Source organism: Benincasa hispida, chromosome 4 (assembly GCF_009727055.1).
Source record: "Benincasa hispida cultivar B227 chromosome 4, ASM972705v1, whole genome shotgun sequence".
Taxonomy (NCBI): Eukaryota; Viridiplantae; Streptophyta; class Magnoliopsida; order Cucurbitales; family Cucurbitaceae; genus Benincasa; species Benincasa hispida.
The window spans coordinates 15,715,361-15,738,588 of NC_052352.1; the positions used below are offsets into that span (position 1 = coordinate 15,715,361).

The 23,228-nt window shown below is 31.3% G+C and overlaps 1 protein-coding gene across 1 annotated transcript in view; it reads left to right on the top strand.

The window, feature by feature from the left end:
- Positions 1-23,228, top strand: part of LOC120076106 (homeobox protein knotted-1-like 6) — a 61,882-nt gene that overhangs the window by 34,352 nt on the left and 4,302 nt on the right. Inside the window, exons 2-4 of the mRNA XM_039029884.1 lie at positions 11,984-12,245; positions 12,721-12,840; positions 12,971-13,106. Coding sequence (XP_038885812.1) covers positions 11,984-12,245; positions 12,721-12,840; positions 12,971-13,106 — 518 coding nt within the window. The remainder of the gene's footprint in view (positions 1-11,983; positions 12,246-12,720; positions 12,841-12,970; positions 13,107-23,228) is intronic.

Consider the following 23,228-nt stretch of genomic DNA (forward strand, 5'->3'; position numbering starts at 1 on the left):
TTTTGTCTCCTATTTTTCAATTCTGTGCATATTTTTCTTTTTTCTTTTTTCTTTTTGTTTAATTAGGTATGTATGTCTCTATTTCATGTATATATATTTTATTTTTAACATTTATTGTTTTTTTTTTTTGGTTAAATCATGGTACTTTCACACTTCGTTTTTAACTTATTACATGTTTTAAATAATTCAAGATATGGACATTTTTTTTCTTCTCTATATTTTTATTATTATATATTTTAAATAAATATAGATAAAAATATTGAAAAGTTATTATAGTAATTTTCATATTATATAAAATGTCTATATATTTTGTTTGTAGGACAGATTTGAAAATATTGAGAAAAAACCCCTAAACCGTATAACAAACTTTTTTCTATGTGCACCCTCCTCCATAGTTCTTATCACTTATCATTCACGTGTAGTGTAACAATAATTTCCACTTTTTTTCTTAATAGAATCATAATTTTCAATTTAAACCGCTCTCACTTAGAAACTTCTTCCATTCTAAGTGTAATTCAAAACACCTACTCAGCTTATCTGGTCTCCTTTTCTAAATTATTTAGATCATGTTTGATAACTATTTGTTTTGAAAAATTAAGCATGTTTCCTTTCAATTTCGTACAATAATTTATATTTTTCTTAAGTAAAAGTAGTTGAGTTAGTCAAATCTCAAAAATAAAACAAGATTTTAAAACTTGTTTTTTTAGTTTTGAAAACTTATTTTGGTTTTTTTTTAAATATGGGCGAAAAGTAGATAACAAAACAATAAATTTAGAGATGGACTGGATGTTTATAATCTTAATTAACAAAAGCTAAAAACAAAATCAAATGGTTATCAAAAAGGGTCTTGGTTTTTTCTTTTTTTTTATGATTTTTTTCTTACAATTTCTTAATCATGGTTTTCATATTTTTCTATGTAAGCACCAAGCATTTGAATTGTTAACCAATTTCAAAATGCAAAAACAAGTTTTTAATTTTTTGGAAAATTTGACTTTTGATATTGGAAACATTCCTAACATGTAAACAACATTGAAACTAATAAATGGAAATAATTTTATAGATTTAGTTTTCAAAAACTATAAAATAAAAAACAAAATAATTATTAAACGTAACCTTAATTTCTCCAAAAATCTCTCTAAATTTGCCAAAAAAAAATAGTATGAAATACTTCTTCTTAAATAAGTCAAGAAATAGAGCAATATGAGAAGATAAAAAACCACCCAAAAAATTTGCTACCATTCATCTAGTCCCGATGTTTCTTTTTAATATATTTTTTTTCTTTGGTAAGGAACTTTTTAATATTACTTTAATCACTTGATTTTAGGAAGTATTATGTATGTGTGAAAATTATACATTAAGAGTTTTAAAAACTCTTAGGAGCTGTTTGGTGCGTGATAAAAGCAGAGAGTCGAGTTGAGTTGAGTTGGTAATTATCATCTAAAGAGTTAAATTATCTCGAGAGTTAAATTGTCTATGTTTGTTTGCATAGTTGAGTTGAGTTGATAATTATTATTTGTATTTGTTATGCAGAGTTGAGTTGAGTTGAGTTTGGAAGTTTGTGTTTGAGTACAGAGTTGAGTTGGGGAATCTGATGCAATCTTTTTGTGAATGAAATTGGTTTAATTTTTTTTCTGTTTGTTTTTTATTTCATTTTTTTATTTTTTAGTTTTATGATTTGCTATTGTTGATTGATTTTCAAATATGCATGTATTTTCTCGAATCGTTAATGACATAAACCGGACAATCTCAATTTTTTCTCTATTTTTTTCTCAATTTGTAAAACATAATAGATTAATTTTCATATATTCTTTTCAAAAACTGTAATAATTCTAATTCTCTTCAATCTATAAAACATACCAATAAAATACATTTTATATTGTTGCTCAATTTTTTAGTATATTGTATATTGTATGACCGACTGAACATGTGGGTGTTTCTAAAAAAAATTCACAAAAGATATGTTTTTTAGGGTTGAAATATTAGGTGGTCAATCTAATTGTTCCGAGCAAGTAGGCGTATATAGTACCGTAGTCGTTTGTCTTCTGGTACAGCTAGGAAGAAATCTATTTTTTGTATGTCTGTGCCAATGATATCAATCAGGTCACATCTATCATCCTCAGTGAGCCCTTCAATACCAAATATGGCAAACTATCTCCTTCAACCAAATTCCATCTCATATTTCTCGGCTTGCCATGCAACAAGTCTGCCCATATGCGCTGACTACATATCAACGCTTGATCGCATGATCTCGATCATTTCATTTTGGAAGATGAGTCGTTTCCTCTTACTCCCTATAGATGTCTCCGTTGATACGCTCGCTCTGCCGGTAGAAATATGTGGTACACTTGTTCTCCCCGTGGACTTATCTCCTTGGTCTTCTACCATTGCATCCTCAGGCAGTTGGGTTTGTTCATTATCAGTGTAGGGTATTCTTGTGATCCTAGCTGAATCTCGTATTCTATTTACCGAAACAAATTTGACACCATCACCACTGGTGGCTCGCAATAGTGACTGATTGCCCTATCCTTCCCAAACACACTTGATAGTTCATCATAATGAGGGAATGGCTTGTTCCACGAACCCTTCGCGTTAGGATGACTCTACATTCGTATATGGGAGTGATATTAGAAATTATACAAAAACAGGTTCGGTATACATTGTTTAATATTTTAAAAAAACTTACTCGAACCCGGACGTCGAATATCTCCCTCTCCACCTAAACGCACTTAAACTCATCGTTCCATCCGAACCCTGATTGATTTAACATCTCTGTTACCGTCGAATATTGTTTCTTCATACTTCTAATTTTACATTCGATAGTGTTATGGTTTAGGCCACACCCCGGAAACTTTTCCTCCATTATGCATTCCAAGTGTTGTAGATATCTCGACCGGAAGGTCCCATTGTCAGACTTTCAATCGGACTCCACCAAAGAGGTTAGGGCATTGACCAACCCAGCATCCTCAGCTTTTATCCACGCATGTTTCGATCGTTTTCCATCGCTTGTCATTCTAATTCATCCATGCATACATCGTAAAGACATTAATAAAAATTAAACAGCTTCGTGCAACATGTTATAAAATAAAAAACTAAAATCATGGATTGAAATAGTCAAGTTAAAAATGTTTACGAAATAAATGAAGCATAGGAATATTGTTCAACAGATAGATAATATGTCTTTCTTAAAAAAAAAATAATAATCATGATCTTTACCATTGAGAAAACATTTCGACAGCCAAATCATCTCTAAATTTGCTCCATTCGTCTGAGGTCTCAATAAATTCAATATTCTCTCCCTCATAATAGTAGACACATAACTCTTGTACAGCGAATCATCAAGTGAAGCACTGATCCCCATCTTCCTTGTGATTAAGTTGTGAATCAGGAAACGCGCAGTTATCGTTCGATATTGGACTTGTACCAAGTAGTAGGATTTTCCCCTAAGAGTTACCCATCAACCCTTCAGAAGTTTGAATGCTCGCTCGATAATATTTCTTGTTGACGAATGCTTCATGTTGAAAAATTCTCTCAGTGTTGTTGGTGCGTTGCCTGCTCCACGCCAATCTGAGAGATGGTAACGTTCCCCTCTATACGGGGCCAAGAATCCGCATTAGGGTAGCCAGCATCGCATAGATAGTAGTACCCTGTACCTTTTTCGGGATTGTAATACATATCTATTTAATGGAGTAACTGAATGTTGCTTATGTAGTGATTTTTATATCCTTTGGAACCCTAAATCTGTGTGGTCGTGCAACTGCATCCCTTAGGAACCTAGAGTCGGCGACCGAGTCCTCCCAGCTTGGCATAACGAAGATGAATTCTCTATTTTGGTCACATACCGCAAGAACGTTTGTGGCGATTTCCTTCTTCCTCGTCCTATATCATGGTTGATCTACAACACTAACATTCACTTTCACATACATGTCGTCCAATGCCTCCAGGTAATTCTGTTCAAATTATTTAATCATGACAATTCGAGAAGATAGCACAATTTATTTCGGATGCATTTATAAGACGGTACTAGAACTTTTTTCTACCTTAAACCATTTCAATCGTCCATCCGTACATGCACTTGTAATTGGTTTGGGGGTTTTCAATAATATTGTGTGTAGTTGTATTACTTTTCTAAGAACTGCATTGAAATATCTCGAAACTGTCTTGTCAGATCTCGAAAAATGTGTTCATACTACTATATTCTTCACATCATGCGCAATAATATGTAGGAACATTGCCACCATCTCTTCAATACCAATATATTTACCTGCCTTCAAACATCCCGTTGTTCTAATCATGTTGCATAAAATCATGAACGTCCTTCTATCCATCCGAGTACTCTCACGACACACCAAGTCATTCTCGTAAATGAGGCGGAAGAACGTAAATTGCCGAATGTAGTGTCTAACATTCACTGGTTGTTGTTCTATCCTTCTATTATTGTTAAGCGGTGTTGCCAAAGTGAAGAATAATAATCTTTGAGACTTAGTAATACTTGTTATGATTTTAAACAACTCATAAACAATCTCCATCTTACTAGGGCAATGAGGGAAATATGTAGATCTTGTAAAGATGATTATGCTTATATCAGTAAACTTCGATTTAGTTATAAAATGACAAGTCGTGACAACCCAGTACGTCACTCATATCCGACTATCCCGAGCCAAGTATACATTACGATCATCCAAAAAACGAAGCCTATTATAGTTGCAATAATTGTACTACATTGTCCTACACTCTGATCACTAACTTATCCAATGTGTGTTGTACTGTAAGACCTACACATGCTCCACTGCATCGAATATTTCATAGGACTTGTATAATGCCCCCTTGTACCCACTAACTTGTCCATGACATTCGTGCCAGGATAGGTAAATCCCTAGGATACGACCAACGAAAACGATATAGAATTTGTGTTTTCCCATCTACCTATAATTTCAGGATATAGGTAGTCAATACAGTAATCAACGTTGAAGTAAATGATTTTTTTGGGGAGTTAGAATGTAGAGGTTATGGTATAAGGGCCCCCTTATACAACCCATTACTACCTATAAAAAACTAAATTGTGCAACTAGGTATGGTAGTTGACACATTATAAATGTCTCTAACGTACTAGTGACTAAGTAGTATAGTACTCAACATAATTGGATTTTCATGTGCCAAGTTAATTTTCAAATTTCATTGTAAGAACTTTTTCATTTTTTTTAACTTAAAATGTATATAAGTAAAAACATCACTATAAATAAAAGTATAGTTATTTCGCTATTTCAAACGTTTATTGCACTATAAATAAAAGTATACTTTCAAACTTATAAACTTATTTCAGTTTGTATATTTTTAACTTATTTCACTATTAATAAAACTTTTATTTCAAACTTTTGTTGCACTAATAATAAAAGTATAATTATTTCATTATTAATAAAAATTATGTTTGTACATTTGAAACATTTAGGGCACTACAAATAAAAATATAGTTTCAAACTTATAAACTTATTTCAGTTTGTACATTTTTAACTTACTTCACTATTAATAAAATTTTTATTTCAAACTTTTATTTCACTATCAATAAAAGTATACTTATTTGACTATTAATAAATAATACATTTGTACATTTCAAATTTTTATTTCACCATTTGTAAAAATATAGTTTGAAACTTAAAGACTTATTAGACTTATTTTGGAAACTTATTTTGAAACTTACTAAACTTATAACGTTGTAAAAAAAAAAAAAGACTTCTCATCAGTGTATTATTTAATATTCTTAGACTTATTTTAAAAATCACTCAAGGCATATAATTATGTTTAGGTTAATAAAGTGAACAATTAGAATTGATGTTGGATCGATATTTGAAAACATCATAATTAGTTAACAAAGTTAGAATTTGTAATGGAAGTAATTAACAAAGTTCTAAGTTCAAATTCTTTTGATGTGAAAATGTAAGGATTTCATCATCAAACTTATAAGTTTGATACTGTGTTCATAATTTAATATATTTCTTATAATGGAAGATGTAAATGAATATAATTTTGATAAAACTTGTGATTGAAATGAATTCATTTCATAGAAGATGTAAATTGATACAAACCAAAATTAACAATACAATATAATATTTTTCTAATAACTTTGAGTTCGACATAGTCTTCTTCAAGAAACAGAGGGAAAAAAATCCTACATTCTCACAAAGGAGAAAATGTCCAACATACAAGTTCAAAATACGTAACAATGATACATTTGAAGTAAACAATCCTCAACAAGTAGAAGAAAGAAAGAATAGACAGTAATGAAGATCATTCCAAATTTAAAACTTACGAACCTTAAACTAGTTATGAAAAGTATGTTCGATTAGTTTGGGCCCTACACGAAAGAAAAAGAAATTTAGTTAGACCATATTGATAATGTATATTAATACGATTCAAGAAGAAAGAAAGAATAGACAGTAACGAAGATCATACCTTTGTTTTTGTTTGGAGTGAACGATGGTGAAGATAGTCCACAACTAGGGGGCAGAATAATCGGTTGACGGCCTAACAAAAACAAGAAAATGTTAGCAACATATCTTAATTTGATTATAAGAAAAGAAGGAAGCGTACTTTATATGAATAGAATAAGTTGAGGTTAGAGGTCGAAGAAGGAAACAAAGTATATTGCAATAGCCAAATAGCATATACTAGAATGGAAAATAGATTTAAGAGAAAGTTGAAATAAAAAGGAAGGTTGAAGGACTTACCAACACAATTTATAAAAGAGTCTGTGGAGAAGTCTAAAAAAATATGAACACAGATTGGGATATAAGTAGAGCAAATAACATGTAGAGTTGGTGAGGAAGGTAAACTTAAGTGCACCTAACTCAATATATTCAAACAGTAAACCCATATTAAAGATAGTCAAATAAAAAATAAATAAATAAAGTAATGGTCAGGTCACTGTTAATTTAGTAGTTGAGCTAAAAAATAACATAAATACAACATAACATAATATATCATGTGAATCAGAAGGCCTCATGATTTCAAAAAGCCATTTGATTGGCACAAATCCAACTCCAAGCAAACAAAATAAACAATTTCAACAATTTCAAAATTGAAGTCAATTTTAAAATGTACAATAATTAAATTCGTTTGAATGCTGAAAACAAATTTAATGAAATGAAGCAAAAAATACATTCACTCAGAAAATAGGTTGAAAAGAAATAAAACTAAAACATAAATCATACTCAAAAGATAAGGAAAAACAAATTCAAAGGAAATAAACAAGAGAAATCATTCAAAAAATAAGGAAAGCCAGAGATGCATGCCCTTTTTTAATCTAAAAAATAATTTTCATCATCAGCCTCCAGGGGAAAAAAATAGAAAATAGACCTGTTCTTGGGTGGATTGACCCCCACCAAGCTCCAATAACACAGTCTGCATCCTCTACCAGGAGTTAATTTTGCCTCCAATTTACATGGAAAAGCAAAAGAAAAAGGACAAGGGAGGACACATGATTTAATATTGAAGCGGCAAGAGAAAATCTAGATAAAAAGTATAGAAAACAGTCAGGAAGCAGATTAAAACAGTAGACAGTAGTTGTAAGAGGAAGAAGAAGATTATAAAAATTATAGAGGTTTGCAAGGAAGAAAATCAAACATGCATGAGGAAAAATAGAGACGAATTTAATAATATATAAATTGATTAAAAAAAAACTCATTCAAGCAAGTGGAATAGTAGACAGTCTGGAATCGAAATCGCAAAATAGAACATTCAACAGTCCCAAATCAGAAAATCAAACAATGAAGGAAGAACATCAAACATGCAAGGAAGAATATCAAACATACATGAGGAAGAGTAGAGATGGATTTAATAACATATAAATTGATTAAAAAAAACTCATTCAAGCAAGTGGAACAGTAGACAGTAGGAAGATAAAAATCATCAAGGATTGATTTGTATAGTTCGGAATCAGAATCGCAAAATAAAACATTAAATAGTCCCAAACCAGAATATCAAACAACGAAGAAAGAACATCAAACCTCTTTAAGGAAGAATATCAAACATGCATGAGGAAGAACAGAGACAGATCTAATAACATATAAATAGATAAAAAAAAAAAAAAATTATCAAGGTTTTCCTTTGGAAAACAGGAATCAGAATCAAAAAATAATATCAAACATGTATGAAGAAATCAAGATGGATTTAACACTAATCGTCAACGTAGAACAAGGTAAAAAAAAAAAAAAAAAAAATTGAACAAAAAAAAAAACTAGATCTACTATAAAATTAAAAAAATGAAAATATCATTAGATCTACAATAAAATCGTTCGAAATCGGAGAATAGACATATAGAGAATCCAAAAAACCCAATCGAAATTAGGAAAATGAAAAGACGTACAGAGAAACAAAAAAAAAATACATGGAGGAACTAAAGCAGAGAACAAAGAGATAAAAGAGAAACACAACCCATTCCAACCGGAGAAACGAAGGACATACAACCCATTCCAACCAGAGGGTGAACAAAAAGATCACAGAACGAAGAGATCAGACGAAGAAGAGATACCAAACGGCGGAAGAAAGAAGAAAATGAGAAAAGAGAGAGTGGAGGAGAGAGGGGGACTGAAGAATGCACCTGCAAATGAGACGTGAAACGAGGGGGTAAAACGATGGAGTTCAAACCCACCGGTTTTAAGTTGCACCACCATCAACCACCGAGTGGGCTTTTTTAAGCCCACCCAACCTAACTCAAGCCTACCATCAAACACCCCCTTAATGCATAATCTTCATGGAGAGTTTAAATTGATTCACCTAGAAAAGTTTAAGATTTTAATTGACACAATTATTATAGTTAGAATTTTATTTTAATTGATACAAATTATTATAGTTTGGAATTTTTGTGATATAACTCCAAAGTTTATTGTTATCAATTGCTTGATGTGGAATGTCATTGCATTTTGATGGGATCCATTGAACTTGTTGAGATTTGTGTCAAGGTATCTTTAAAGTTCTTGAAGTTGGCTTATTTCCTTTATGGGCTGAAATTGACTCTTTTATGGTTAGAAATCTCTTGGTTGGCAAAACTTGATGTACAAATGAGTTTCAAGATTTTGTTGACTCTATGCGTGATCTCTATCTTTTAAGTGAAGGACTGTAAGGTCCGATGAGGAAGCGGGAGTCGATCCAAATTTCCAATTTTACAGTATCATAAAAATACAGAATCCTAAATTATGCATTTTAACAATGACTTACAACATGCTTAAGAACAAAGAAAAGAAGAGAAAAATTAGGGTTTAGATTTACTAACCTTTGAAGACAAATTCTTCACGAATTCCTCTTCTAATTGGTCACGAACACTTCAACAAACAACAGTAAAACGAGTCTAAAAAATAGACACCACCAAAAGAGAGAACTCTGTATTCTCCTTAGGGTCTGAGAATTACAAGAGTTTTGTGAACTCTATTGGTTTTGGAAGAGGGAAAACGAATTTTGAGAGGGAGAAACTTTCGTGAGGATATTGACCACACTTTTCACATAGACCTTCTGTATGTTTTTGGGAGAAGAAGAAGCGTCTGAAAACCAACTCCATTCACGATTTTTATTAAGAGAAAAAATAGGGAGGAAGGAAGTTAAAAATAACTCCCTCCAATTAAATTTCAAATTTTAAAAATTAAATAATAAATTAAAAACTAATTTTAATCTATTTGATATATAATTATACATTAATCACCTTAATATATAACATATATATTATACTATATGTTATATCTAATATAACATATAACCTATAGTTTACATTATATCAAATATAATACAATCTATAGTTTAAAACTCTCTCAATAATATATGAAATTTAATATAAATCAAATTTATATTAAATATATGAGTCCAATTAATATTTAAATCATATTCAAATATTTATTTTCTCTCAAATAAACTTTATATTATAATGCATCAAATACATTATATTAATCATATCACATATAATTAATTTAAATACATTATATCATATATAATTAATTCCCTCAATTAATTTGAACAATTCAAAATAATCCCAAATTACCTCTCAATAATCCCAGTTGATGAGATCTTATAGACCTGTAGATCGAAGCCTAATAGTTAAGATAATTAATTAAGCTATTTTAATTAAATTGTCTAACATCCATTAACTGATGATCACTCTACTAAAGACCGACAGTAGCACGCACTATAGATATATTTCTGTGTCCATTGGATATAACCGATCAACAGAACGATGACCCTTCACAAATTGCTCGTAAGTACAATTGGGTCAAAATTACATTTTTGTCCCTATAGTTACATCTAACTCCTTAAGTATCACTGATTCCTTTAATGAATAATAAGTCATAGTTGACCAAACTTCTATCGGGCCAAGAGAGGGTGTGTCGCCACATTGTTTGAGCCTTTTGGAGTAATTTATGTACTGTAGTTGTGTTCCCAACTCCTCAATCAGATAAATCCCCAAAATGGTAGACATATCGAGTCGGCGAACTGACCACTCTCGTCCATGCAAATCAAATGACCGCCTTTATAGGTAAGAGTTCATAACTCACTCAGGATTAGTCATGTCACCTATTATCATCCTGGTGAAATGTAAGTATACAAACCATTCTGTATAGAACACCCTCATTCACATGTCTCTACATGACGTTGGATATTTGTTTATTGGTTTTGTGAGTTAATGCTACTAAATATTGAATAAAATACCTCAAATTTTATTAAATAAATAATTCTTTTGTATAATATAATTACAAACTACATGATCCACGAGATTTAAGGTATCAACCCAACATTAAAATGTTTTAAAGGCTTTCTTTTGATCAATTGCAAGAGTAATTATGTCATTTATAACTTAGCTTTCCACCTTCGAACTTCCGTTTTTCGGTGATCTAGCTCGAAAACCACCATTCATATGCGGATTCTGCTTTACTCGGTGATTTGTTCTTTTTGTTTGTGATTTCTGTTGTACTAAAAAAAAAATGAAAGAAGTTAATTTTCGCTCTAATTAATCAGATGCTAAATTTAAGTTTTAATTTGCATCGTAAATATAATTCATACGTAAATAGGGGTATATTACAAACAATTATAACTTTCCAATTACCCTTAAAAAAAGATGGCTATGCAAATTTCACAATACATTCTCTCAAAATAATACAACTAGGTTATATTTCTGACAACATTGATGTGACCCATATAAGAAAATGAATTTTGAATACCAAAAATAAAAATATTGGATTGTAAACTTTTTTATTTCCTTAAATTGCTGTAATATAAATTTTATTTAATTTCTTAAGATATGCCAAAATATACTAATCAATTCTCTTATTTTAATTTAAATCTTTTGTTTTTTTTTTTTTTTTGCAATATGTGAGTTGGAGGATTGAAATTCTGACATCGAAATTGGTTGTGTATACTTAATATAAGTTGAACTATACTCACTTTTACCTTGTTTTAATATAGTTACATATTTTAAAACTATTTAAATGTTGAACAAAGTATTAAATTTGGATGGAAATGGAATAATATAATAGATTAATCAAATTAAGCGTCATAATTATTTTAAAAGATATAGAATTAGGATGATTGTTAAATAAGGTGGCTGAAATGGGGCATATAGAAGAGAATATGGAAGCTGGGAGAGAATAGTGGTGACGGTGGCTGAAATGTTACAGTGGGAAGGGAGCGAGGACGATGATTGGATAAGTAATTAATATTAAAATAAATATGAGGAGTAAATTAAGAAAAAGAAGAAATTCCCACTTCATTCAGTAACATTATAGAGCTCCCATCCCCACTGCGCATCTCCGATTATTTGTTCAACTTCAACCACAATACTATTTCAAATAAAAATTGAATCCCAAATTCTAAGTCCATTTATATAAATTGCTACATGCTTCATCTCCTCCTTACCTCATCAATTTATTATTATTACTTTTATTATTATTATCATTATTTTATACTAGAAGATGTAAAGTAGGTCTTACAAATATACCACATTTCTAAGAATTTTGTCCTCGAAATTCCTATNCCTTCCCCTCGATTACCAGACCTTGCTTTCATCCTCCAACTTCCGCGATCGGATTCCTATGTTCGGATCCGATGAACTGGTTTCCTCTACTTCCGCCATATCCGAAGCCGAAGCACCTTCCACTACTCCAGATTTTCCGCTCCCAGAAGATGTTCATGTTCTCAGCCTCACCAAGGCCAAAATTCTCTCTCATCCTGCCTATCCTCGTTTGCTTCATGCTTATATTGACTGCCAGAAGGTGATCCCAACCATCTATTTCTTCGCTTTGCTGTTTCTCTGAGTCCGAATTGCGTTGCGTCCAACTATTGATTTACTACCAGTCTAATATGTTCGCCTTTTGATTTTGAAATTACCATTGTTTCGAAGACAATACACAAACGACGCTCGACTGTTTTGCGATTACCGATTTTTTTACAGTCTTCCTTTTGGTTTTCCAAGAACCGACACTTCTTTCCCGAAGAAGAAAGAAGATGGAATTAGAGTGGTGGCGTCTGACAATTTTTTGCTCAACTTGAAACTGAAAGTAGAAATAGTTATAGTCTTTTTTCGTTCCCTTTTACTATTAATCAACCCTAGAAATTAGAAAATCTTCGGTAGGTCTGGTTTTCACTACAATTCTAATGGAAACTTCGATGATTTAACCAAAAGGTTTCCAGGTGCGTCGTAAAGTAACCGGCTACTAAATGAATTTAATTATTTAATTTTGGGGTCAGGTTGGAGCTCCTCCGGAGATAGCTTGCTTGTTGGAGGAAATCCGGCGAGAAAACGACAGTCATAAACAAAACGGCATCACCACGTGCTTTGGAGCCGATCCCGAGCTGGATGAGTTCATGGTAATGGTCCCCCCCCCCAGTCGTCCACACGCAAACTTCATGACTCTAACCAATTTGGCGATGGTGCCGTTCTATTTTATTCTATTCTATTTAGTGTAACTGAAAACTCGTATTGTCTCTCTTCGGATAGGAAGCGTACTGTGACATGCTGGTCAAGTATAAATCAGATCTCTCAAGGCCCTTTCATGAAGCTTCCTCCTTCTTGAACAACATTCAACTGCAACTTTGCAACCTCTGTGCTGGTGCCTCCACCAGAAGCCCTTCCAGTCAGTCTCTCTCTCCCATTCTATCCAATAATTGCTTCTTTTCGCACTCTATTTCGACTTATTTCTATTCCTTGTTCAGTTTGCATCCGTTTTTCTGCGTATAGTTTTTTGCCTTCATCTGAATCTGAAACTTTCTTTCTTATGACTTGGGAGGAAAACAAAAAATACTGGCCTTCGCGTGATTAACTTAACGTGTACAGTTTATCGTCTAAGCAACCACCACTTTGTTTCCCTAATCCAATCTACTCTGTCACTCCTTTTGATTTGCCAAAAAAAGAGAGAAAAAAAAACTCGGAAGAATAATAAAACGGTTTCGTGAGCGAGGGGGTAATAAAACACGAACAAACAGCGAACCCTAGTACAGAGAGACCCACGCCTTTGATTGCCCACGATTCTCGCGGTTTTTGGAGGTGATTATTGCTTGCTCAGTGTTTTCTTCTTTTGTACAATGGACATATCATTGTTTAAGCTTGGGGACTTTAAATAGAACAGCAACCGAAGTCTGGAACTTCCATATGGTGACCTAAACCTTTTCCTTTTCAGTTTAATGTTGCTATCTGGGCTGGTGATTGGTTTAATATCATTTCTCAGCCACGGTTAAAACTGTTTTTTTTTTTTCCATTCATCTTCCTTTTCTATCTTTCTTATCCTTTTCGAGGGTAAGGCGGATAAAAACAGCTTTCCGTACTAGAGATTCTGATTTTGACTCTTGGATATTGGGGATGACTTTGCCGGATGGTAATTAATGGTATAGACTTCGACTTCTGGTCCTAGTGGGAAAGGGTAATGGTATAGACTTATGGTCGGGCTGGTTGGTAGCAATGATTAAATACGGAGGAAGCCTACCCAAGTGGAGTTGAGGCTTTTTTGGTTTAGACCTCTTCTTTTAATCGGCACGATAGTTTGCATAAAAAATATGAAACGGTTTTTACCAGGTAAATTTAAGATATGCGCAGAGCTTACACAACTTTGACCTACCCCTCTGGCATCAATAAATGGCTGGACCAGGAAGGCCCTCTTCCTCCTAGTGCATGCTTGTTGAGTTGAATTAGTCACACGTAGCACACCAGTGTGGCAGGTGGTGTAGATTGTTGTTATCTTTGCTTTTATATGCTGGGTATTTTTTGTCACCTATTGCATTAGCTAGAGGGTTAAAATAGGTATGCACAATACAAAAATATATCACCTATTTATTTCGCCTCAACTTTCCCTTTTCTACTGTTGTTTTTTCACTTGAAAATTTCCATACTTGAGATGTTCGTAGGACTGTGTCAAACAGTTCCCTCATCTTATTAGACTAGGCGCTACGAATACATGCTTGAGATGAACCACAGTGGAATTTTCTTTTCTTTGTTTTTTCCTTAAAAGAAAAATACGAAACAAAATAATGCTCTGAGCTGGTATTCAAAGATGAAAATAGAACTGGGAAAAAACAAGAAAGAACAGAAGATGTTAATCTATTAATTTCCTCAAGCAAGCACTCAATAGTTGCCTAGCGTGGGCTTTATCTCTCTCTCCCCGTTCCTTTAACTGTGATTTTTTTCCTCAAGTAAAAATAATGACTCTGGTTGTAAGTGTAAATTCTAAATTTACCACAAGTTCAAAACTTTTGGTAAAGTCCGTAATTGCTCTCGACTTTGATATGTTTTTGATGATTTTATTTAAAAAACTGTTTATTGGAGTTTGGAATAATTCTAAATTGGCATAGTACTTATATTATGAGTTTCGAGATCAAATCATTTTCCATCTGACATATCTTTTTTCTTTTTCAATAGAAAAGAATATTCTTAATTTAGACTTCAAATAAACTATTCAAAAGTGTTAAATAAGCTTTTATTTTTTAAGACAATTTCATTTCTAAATACAGCAGATTTTTGACAATGTATTGTTTTGATAATATTATTAAATTTTTAGACCATTTAACATTCTTTTTGTTGATTTTATTAAAAATAGGTTTTTTCTTTAGATTTTCTCTCTGAGAATAGGTTTTGATGTAAGTAAACCTACATAGAAGCATAATGTTTTTTTTTTTAAAAAAAATGGATTATGAATATGAATTGTCTAAAACTATCTTAATAAAGAAAATATTTTTGTCTTAAATTTAATTATTCATATTTTCAAAGAATATAATGTGAATGCTGATGATTCGGTTATGTCTCTATTTTTTTATTTGCACACACTAATATAAAGAAGAAAAAAAAAATTATAGAGCGATTCTCAAGGTGATACCTGCAAAAATCTGTAAAATCACCTGCATAGCTGCATTCCTACTGTGAGACGGTTCCCAATGCCAATTTCCATTTCCCATAAACTAATAGTCATCGTTCCGTAGGTATTCTAGAATCTAGAACTAGGTTGATTTTTGTTTTTCTTTTTCTTAATATCGTGTTTGTTTTGTCTACAACCAACGACATGACATGTGGTATATATATAATATGTGTATATATGTATTTATGTATGTCATATAATATATGTATATATGAATTCTTTTAAAGAGACATGTGGTGCATATATATTAACTTTTATTGCCAGTGCTATGGTATTCATTCAAGTTGTTTTCTAGCCCTTCGAAGATTTTTAAAAGTTCAGGAATATGAATATGCACTTGTTAATCAGTCTTGATTTTAGGTTCGAAAATTATTGAAGTAATGTTTTCAGGGAATTTAGATTTTGATTTCGTAATTTAAGAAGTGAAATTATATTATAAAATACAAAATATTAATAAATATAATATTACATGTTATAAGCTCAATTATTTTTTGTTAGATTAAAATATTTTTATTTAATATATTATAAATTATAGGGCTGTTTTCAAATATAAAAAAAATGAATCAAAATATTTATAAATATAGCGAAATGTTATTATTTATTAATGAATAATGATGGACATTGATATCACTGATAAATTACTATTATTAATCAGTGATAGATGTCTATCAGTGTCTATTACTAATAGACGATAATATTTTGTTATATTTGAAAATATTTTTCAACAGTTTGACATTTAAAATAATTTCCCTAAACTATAACATATTACAAAATAATAATAATAATGCTAATTTTTTACATAAAATAAGAGTACTTTATATATTATATTATCAAACACATTTTGAACAACTGATTAAGTTAAAATTTAATTCTCACCTAAAAACATGAAATATAATTATGTTTTCGTTGAATCTCTTATTTTCAAATTTTTGTTTTTAGATTACGTATCGAAAAAGTCCTAATATTTTAATGATATTTGCTTATTTGGATTTTTTTTCTTTTTTATTTAGAGTGCTTGTCTAGAAATGTTTTCAAATCTTTTATATATATATTCGTGTTTCAAATCTCTCTAGTAAGGGTTCTCAGGATTATGATAATTTGGATCCATAATGTTGGAGTTTTAAAATTCTAAATTTGTGTGGTTGATGTCCTTGGGATGAGAAATTAGATCGTTAGACAATTGAACTATGTTTATGTTGGCGAGTGACAAAAGTTATGGAATATGAATATAGAGTTTCCAATATAAAAGATTTAAGGATTATGAACACAAAATAAACTCGTATTTATAAAATAATCTTATTAGTAAGATTTGTTTCCCCGAAGAACAAACACAAGCGTGTTCTTCAAGGCTACTTTCTTGCTTTTCTATGGATCACAGTCACATCTTCATCCTTTTTCCATACCCTTAAAAATACTTTTATCTGTGCTCATACGATAAATTTTTAATGTTTAGACTAGAAATGCATTGTCAAAGGCTTATAGAGCTTCATCAAGAATTTCTACATGAGGAAGGCTGCTTCCTCCCCACACACACGCACCTTTTCCGCTATTTGCGAAATCTGCAAGTGCAAATGACTGAATATGGCAGCTTTATGTGTTCACTTCATCTTTGATTAAAGATGTAGCTTTGCAAAAGGGACTAGATCATGGAATAGCAATCTCATAGGTCATAGTCGGAAACTAATATTATTTATTGAGAGGTCCAATTTACCTTTTCAGATATGCTGTCTTGTCGTCATCTTTAAATTAAAATATTCCTCCCCTCTAGATCGTCTTTCAGCGCCTTCAATGGGGGTGATCTTGATCTAACATACTGTTTTACTTGTTTCTCGCCACCATCTTTAGTCAACTTGATTTAAATTTTAAGGAGAAAAACATCCGATGGTCATGTGATTGCGGCGAAGATCAATCTATTTTATATTAAGCTATTTTATTGAACTTATTAGGTCTAATATTTTGGCATACACTCGGAGTTGTGTTGTCTTGGCGACTATGATGTGATATAGTTGAGTTTTTTTTCCGTATAACTGGACATTATTTATTGTTTTTTTAATCATTGACAATAATTTCCACAACTTTATTTTATTTTATCATCTTATTATAACATGTACGGGGACATTGAACATCCTACATCGAGATTGATAAAATAAACTTTATGTCAATTGAGTTTCATCGTTTTAATTTTATTTTCTTCTTATTATGTTGGGTACGTGGCATAATAACCAGCTGTGTTGTTTGGAATGTCTTATTTGTGAAATTTATTGGAGTTAGGTTTATACTGTGAATGATCGAGATTTGTTAAGTAACTTAGTATGATATGGTTGATATGTTCATACAGCTTATTTTGTTATCTTCCCAATATTTTGGCCTGATTTTTGTGCAATAAGATATTGCAATAAAAAGTCTGTCCAGCCATCCTATTTAAGGAAGTATTTTCCGATAGAGAGGAAATCTAATACTTCATTGCAAGTTGCAATATATGAGCTTGGTTTTGAAAAAGTGTCATTTTCAATTTTTTGTGGTTCAAATCTCTGATTTTTCCTACTGTAATAGTCTGTTATTGCTTGGCCTATCTACTAGCTAAACATGGTCCTTCGGCTTTCTTTATATTATGCGATTTAGGACTGTTATTACTTATTTGTCTGTTTGGAACTTCAGAGAGATTTCAATTTATAATGGACTTCAGATGATTTTCATTATTTGGTATTGTAAATAAAATGATTTTAAAATCTAAAGTGATTTTAAATTCCGTTTTCTTTAAAAAAAAAAAAACTTTCTTGACTAAAATACTTGGATTTTGCAGGATTTGAAAGTAAATTACTTAATTATCTTTGTCAAATTCTAATTTCAATTGATGTATCATAGTTAAAAGCCCATATCACTACATTCTTAATTTTTTTTTCTTTTTTAGTTAACATCCAAACACAAAATATTAAATACATTCATTTCAAATCTTTTAACATCCAAACACAAAATATTAAATACATTCATTTCAAATCTTTCTCATTTCAACAAAGTAATTAATTTAAAATCATTTTTCTGATTTCAAATCACTTGGTTTTAAATTATTTGGTGTACACATTGAATATATAGATTATCTTCTCCTTTTGGATAATCCATTAGGTTTGTTATTATCAATTTTCATGTTATTTTATTTATTTATTTTTTACACGAGATATTCACTTAAATCTGCCATTGCTACACAACACTGCGGTTTGAGTTTGTCTTTTTGATGACCTGTTTCGTCAGGATAGAAAGCTGTAGATTCTTTTATTCCTCAATTTCCTATGTCATATATTCATGCACTAAGAGCATGCATACGAACAAGAGTTTACACAGCCATCACATATCGTTAGTGTTCCTTTCTCCAAAACATTTTATTATCGGATACCAAATTTGGGAAGATTGCTCTTGATATGGTTCTTATGTGATCCTGCAGACCCTAATTGCCTAGCTAAGAAAATAAGTCTAAAAACTTCCACAGCTAATGCTCTTTACTTTAGGCGAATCTATAATTCTGGTTTCGTACTCTTCGTTTTAGACATTCTTTTTTGACCTCTGAACAATTTTAGTCTTTGTTATTTAACTTTTTCTTTTCTGACAAAAAAAAAAAAACTTTATTATTTTAGTTTTTTTCTTCCGAATATGTTTGATTAATATCTAGTATTAATTATGTAATTAGATGGGCAATGAAAAATTGGCTTTTTAAATTAATTAAAATTAGATTTATTATTTTTTAATAGAATAGGGATCGAGGATTCAGAGCATGGATTTTTTTAGTTTCTAACATATGTTGTATATTGTATTGCGCCTGACTTGAGTTATGCTCACTTTCACACTTTGTCTGTGTATTTTTTGCTATTTAGTTAATGTAAACTATGGATAATTAAGCTAGAAAGTGAAAATATATGGAACAAAATTATGCTTGACCTTTGATTATAATAAAATGGTGACTTTTAAGTCCACCATTGTATTAACATGTGTATTTTTTAAAATTTTAAAATAACTTCTAATTTGATTGGGCAAAATGTTATTAAGTACTACTATTTAGAAATTAATTAAAGATGAAAAGATTGGACAAACCATTCCAAAATTATGGAGTTTGTTTCAATTGTAAGCTTTTAATTTGATTATTCACTACTAAACTATGTGGGTTCCTACAATTACACTATTGAACTTTTGTTCAATTAATTTAATTTAATTTTTTTAGTTTGTTGATTGTTGCAGTTACTCCTCTATTAAGTGTCAATGTCAATATATTTCTAAATTTTGAAATTTTGATATTGATACTAATAACAATATTTTAAATCTTGATTTCAAAGGATCATCATTATTGATGTTAAACTTGTGAATTTATGGTGTGTCAAGATTTTAATCTTTTAATCGAGACAAAACCTCAACCCCGACGTCATCTTAAGTACCAAATGTATTTTTGGGTTATTATTTAGATCGAAATTTTAGTGTTTATTTTTACATATTAACTCAATTCAGTTTGTTGAATTTTCTTTTTTTTCGAAATTTCAAATTTATTTCTATGTCACTTCAATACAAGAAATTAAAAGATTTGTCTGGGAATAGAATGAGATGTTTTGGGTATACTTTAATGCTATTAAAGTATAGTTATAGTAAAGATATTGAAAATTGATGGTATTCATTAGAAAGGAATGAAGAGCGATTGATATAAGAGGAATGTGGAAATATCCATAGTCCATCTGTATTTTGTGGTATGGGTGGGGCAGAGGGTTAAAAAAAAAAAAAAAAAAAAAACTTCGGGCGTCGGAGAAGTATCGGGTGGAGAAGGGTGTGGAGGTTTTGTGTAGCTCAGTCTCACATCACATGGACTCCCGTGGTTTGCGCTGGGAAGCAGCTTTAAGGCCTCTCCCTCTCTCTCACCCACGCACTGTCTCTTCAGTCTTCCTGTTGGTTAGTGCTTGCCACTTTCTGTTGACAAATAGTCTGGTGTGGGTCTTTATTTCAGCTTCATAATGTGTCTTACACGTGTGACCTGCCTGCTTCATATCTGTATCCTCCGATTCGTCATTCGGGTGTCCCAGATTCCCACGTTTGGATTTATTTCTTTTAATCAGAAAAATTAATTCGCGCATCGTGATCGAATTCGTGAGGGCCCTTTACTGCCAAATCCGTGTCCCCCTGCCTCGGCTGTGACTCTTGATTTGGTCGCGTCGTTTTGACCATTGGTGTTTGTAGTGACCCAGATCGGTCCAAGGATACAGGCTTTAATTATTTTTGGAGAAAAACTTGGTTGCACATCCCGTTCCGTCTTTTGTCAGAAAAATACCTGTCAAACTAGAGTGCTCTCGATGATTTCTACAATAAATGCTATCAAATTTCATCCAGGGTCCTATTAGGCTCATTGGTTTTGCTCCCGAGCCCGTAGTGTACTTGAACTTTTTTTTAATCTGGTGTGGTGTAGGTATCTTCTCCCTTTCCAAGACAAGTTTTGGTTACCACGCCAATTTGTCCTTTTGGACCGCGAGTCCGCCTTTTCCATTCTCCCTGACAAGATAGTCAACTAGATTCGTAAAATATAGCTTTGTTTGAAGGATTTACTTTGCTTTATTTGCTCGCTTTCCAGCTTCAACCCATTGATTATTTATTCTGTTTTCGATTGTTGTCGGAGATGGCCAATGTAATTATGTGAATTATTATCTAAAAACGGATATTTAGCAGTAAGGTTTTCCGTCTTGGCTCTGCAGTTTAGGCTATGGTCAGTCTTATCGCTATTGTAACGGTTATTATATTATAACATCTGGTCATATTATCGGGACTAGTAATACAGTTACTGCATAGCTTTTAGTTACGGTTAGTAAACTTAAGGTCAGTTAGTTAAGCTGGCATTAATATATGAATTAAACGTTACACGTGAGGAGAATGATAACATATAGTAGTACTAAAAAATATATAAATTTATATAGTGCCATTATTTTTTCTGATTCAATTCTCTCTCTTACTTAAAGGTTGGGATAAATGATGTTTTAACTTGTACTTACCCACAACTTAGAGTTTGTCTCTCTCTCTCTTTTTTCCCACCTAAATAATGCGTTGAGATTTCATTACTTCTGAAAGAGACCACTAAAGATGCAAATAGAAGTGTTGGTTTCTGTTTTAAACAATTATTTTTTCATGAATAATAATGTAAAATAATGCAATATACTAATTTGTTTTCCCTGAATACCCAACGATGACAAGTAGATTACTTCTAGGTTAAATTAAAGTTTAGGGTTTGAACTTTTGGGTTTGTGTATATTTGGTATTTGAATATTCAAAAGAATAAAATAAGTCTTTGAACTTTCAATTTTGAGTCCAATAAGTCCTTAACCTTTTAAATTTTGTGTCTATTGGGTTCTTAATTTTCAATTTTGTATCTAATATGCATTTAATATATATATATATATATATATAAAATTATTGATAATTGATTTATTATACATAAATTTGTATTTTATATTCCAGGAAACCTTGAAATTTCAAATTTATGTTTAACAGTTAAAACTTAGAATAATATGTCCAATAGATTAAGGACTTATTAAATACAAAATTTAAAATTTTAGCGATTCACTGGAAACAAAATTCAAAGCTTAAGCTTCTATTAGATACTTTTTAATTCAAAAACTTTGATAGTGTAAGAATCTATTGAAGACATTTGAAAGTTTATGGACCTATTTGATATAAAAATAAAAACTTGGGACCTCAATCAAAGAGACACAAACCTCAAAATTTAGAGACTAAACGTGTATGAGCTTATTTCTAGTATTTTGTCTTATGGAATGAAGAATAAGAATGCACTAAGGACATTGAGTACTTTCGTTCAGAAATGTTGAGGGCTGCTAGTCATCTTTTGCCCTCATCTTTCAGGAATTTTAAAGACCAAGAAGATAAAAATGGTATTTAAACCCAAGTCTAGTCCTTTCCTACAAACCATAAAAATGAATGATTACGGAATTCTAGTCAATTTTTTGATGGGCCGTCTGTGGTTTAAATGAGAGGAATAAAAGAAAATAGCCTTGAGTGAAAAGAAGAATTTTGTGAACATTTATAAAGTGTCGGCCTGTAGTATTACAATAAAAGTAAGTTAGGTATGACTTATAGGTAATAATTTTGATACCACGCTAATTTGGGAACACAGTTTATTGGTAGGGATCAAGTTCAAGTTTGAGAAAAGGCAGCAGATAAAAATTTTAAACTTTAAAAGCCCTGGCACAACAATAAAATTCTGGGTAAAACTTGAAGGGCTATAATTACTTTTCCTCTGAACTTTTCACCCATCAATGCACAGTGTCAGCAGTTTAGTCGAGCCTCGTAGGAGGTTTAAATCTTCTTCTGTGGCTTATTGTAATACAATAGTTGATTGTCTATTGGCATGACCTTGATTTCTAGAAATGTTTAACATCTAGGCATGTTACTCTCGAGATTGCAAGATTATTTTGTTCGAACTATGTTCTGTAAATGTTTTACATATAGAATTATATTAATATCAGATATATAGAGAGTTATTGGTTTCATAATCTTTAATATCGGTTTTTATATTAACATAGAAACATGCAAAACGTTATATGTAATTTCTCTCAACTCTTATGTTCTGTTAGTATGTGCATCTGGAAACTTTAATTGTTTGTAATAATTTAAAATTAGGGAATATGGTTAAACATTTTATTCCTATTTATCTTCCTAGCTTAAGGATGTTGCAAGATTTTAGACAAATAGTTGGTTGTCTTCTGGAGCTTAGAGTAGTTAGTCGTATCGTTCGTGGAAATGGCAAACCATTTGTGAATTATAAGGTAGATTTTGGAACATTTGCTAAAGCTTCAAGGTCTCTCAAAGAATCAACAGGAC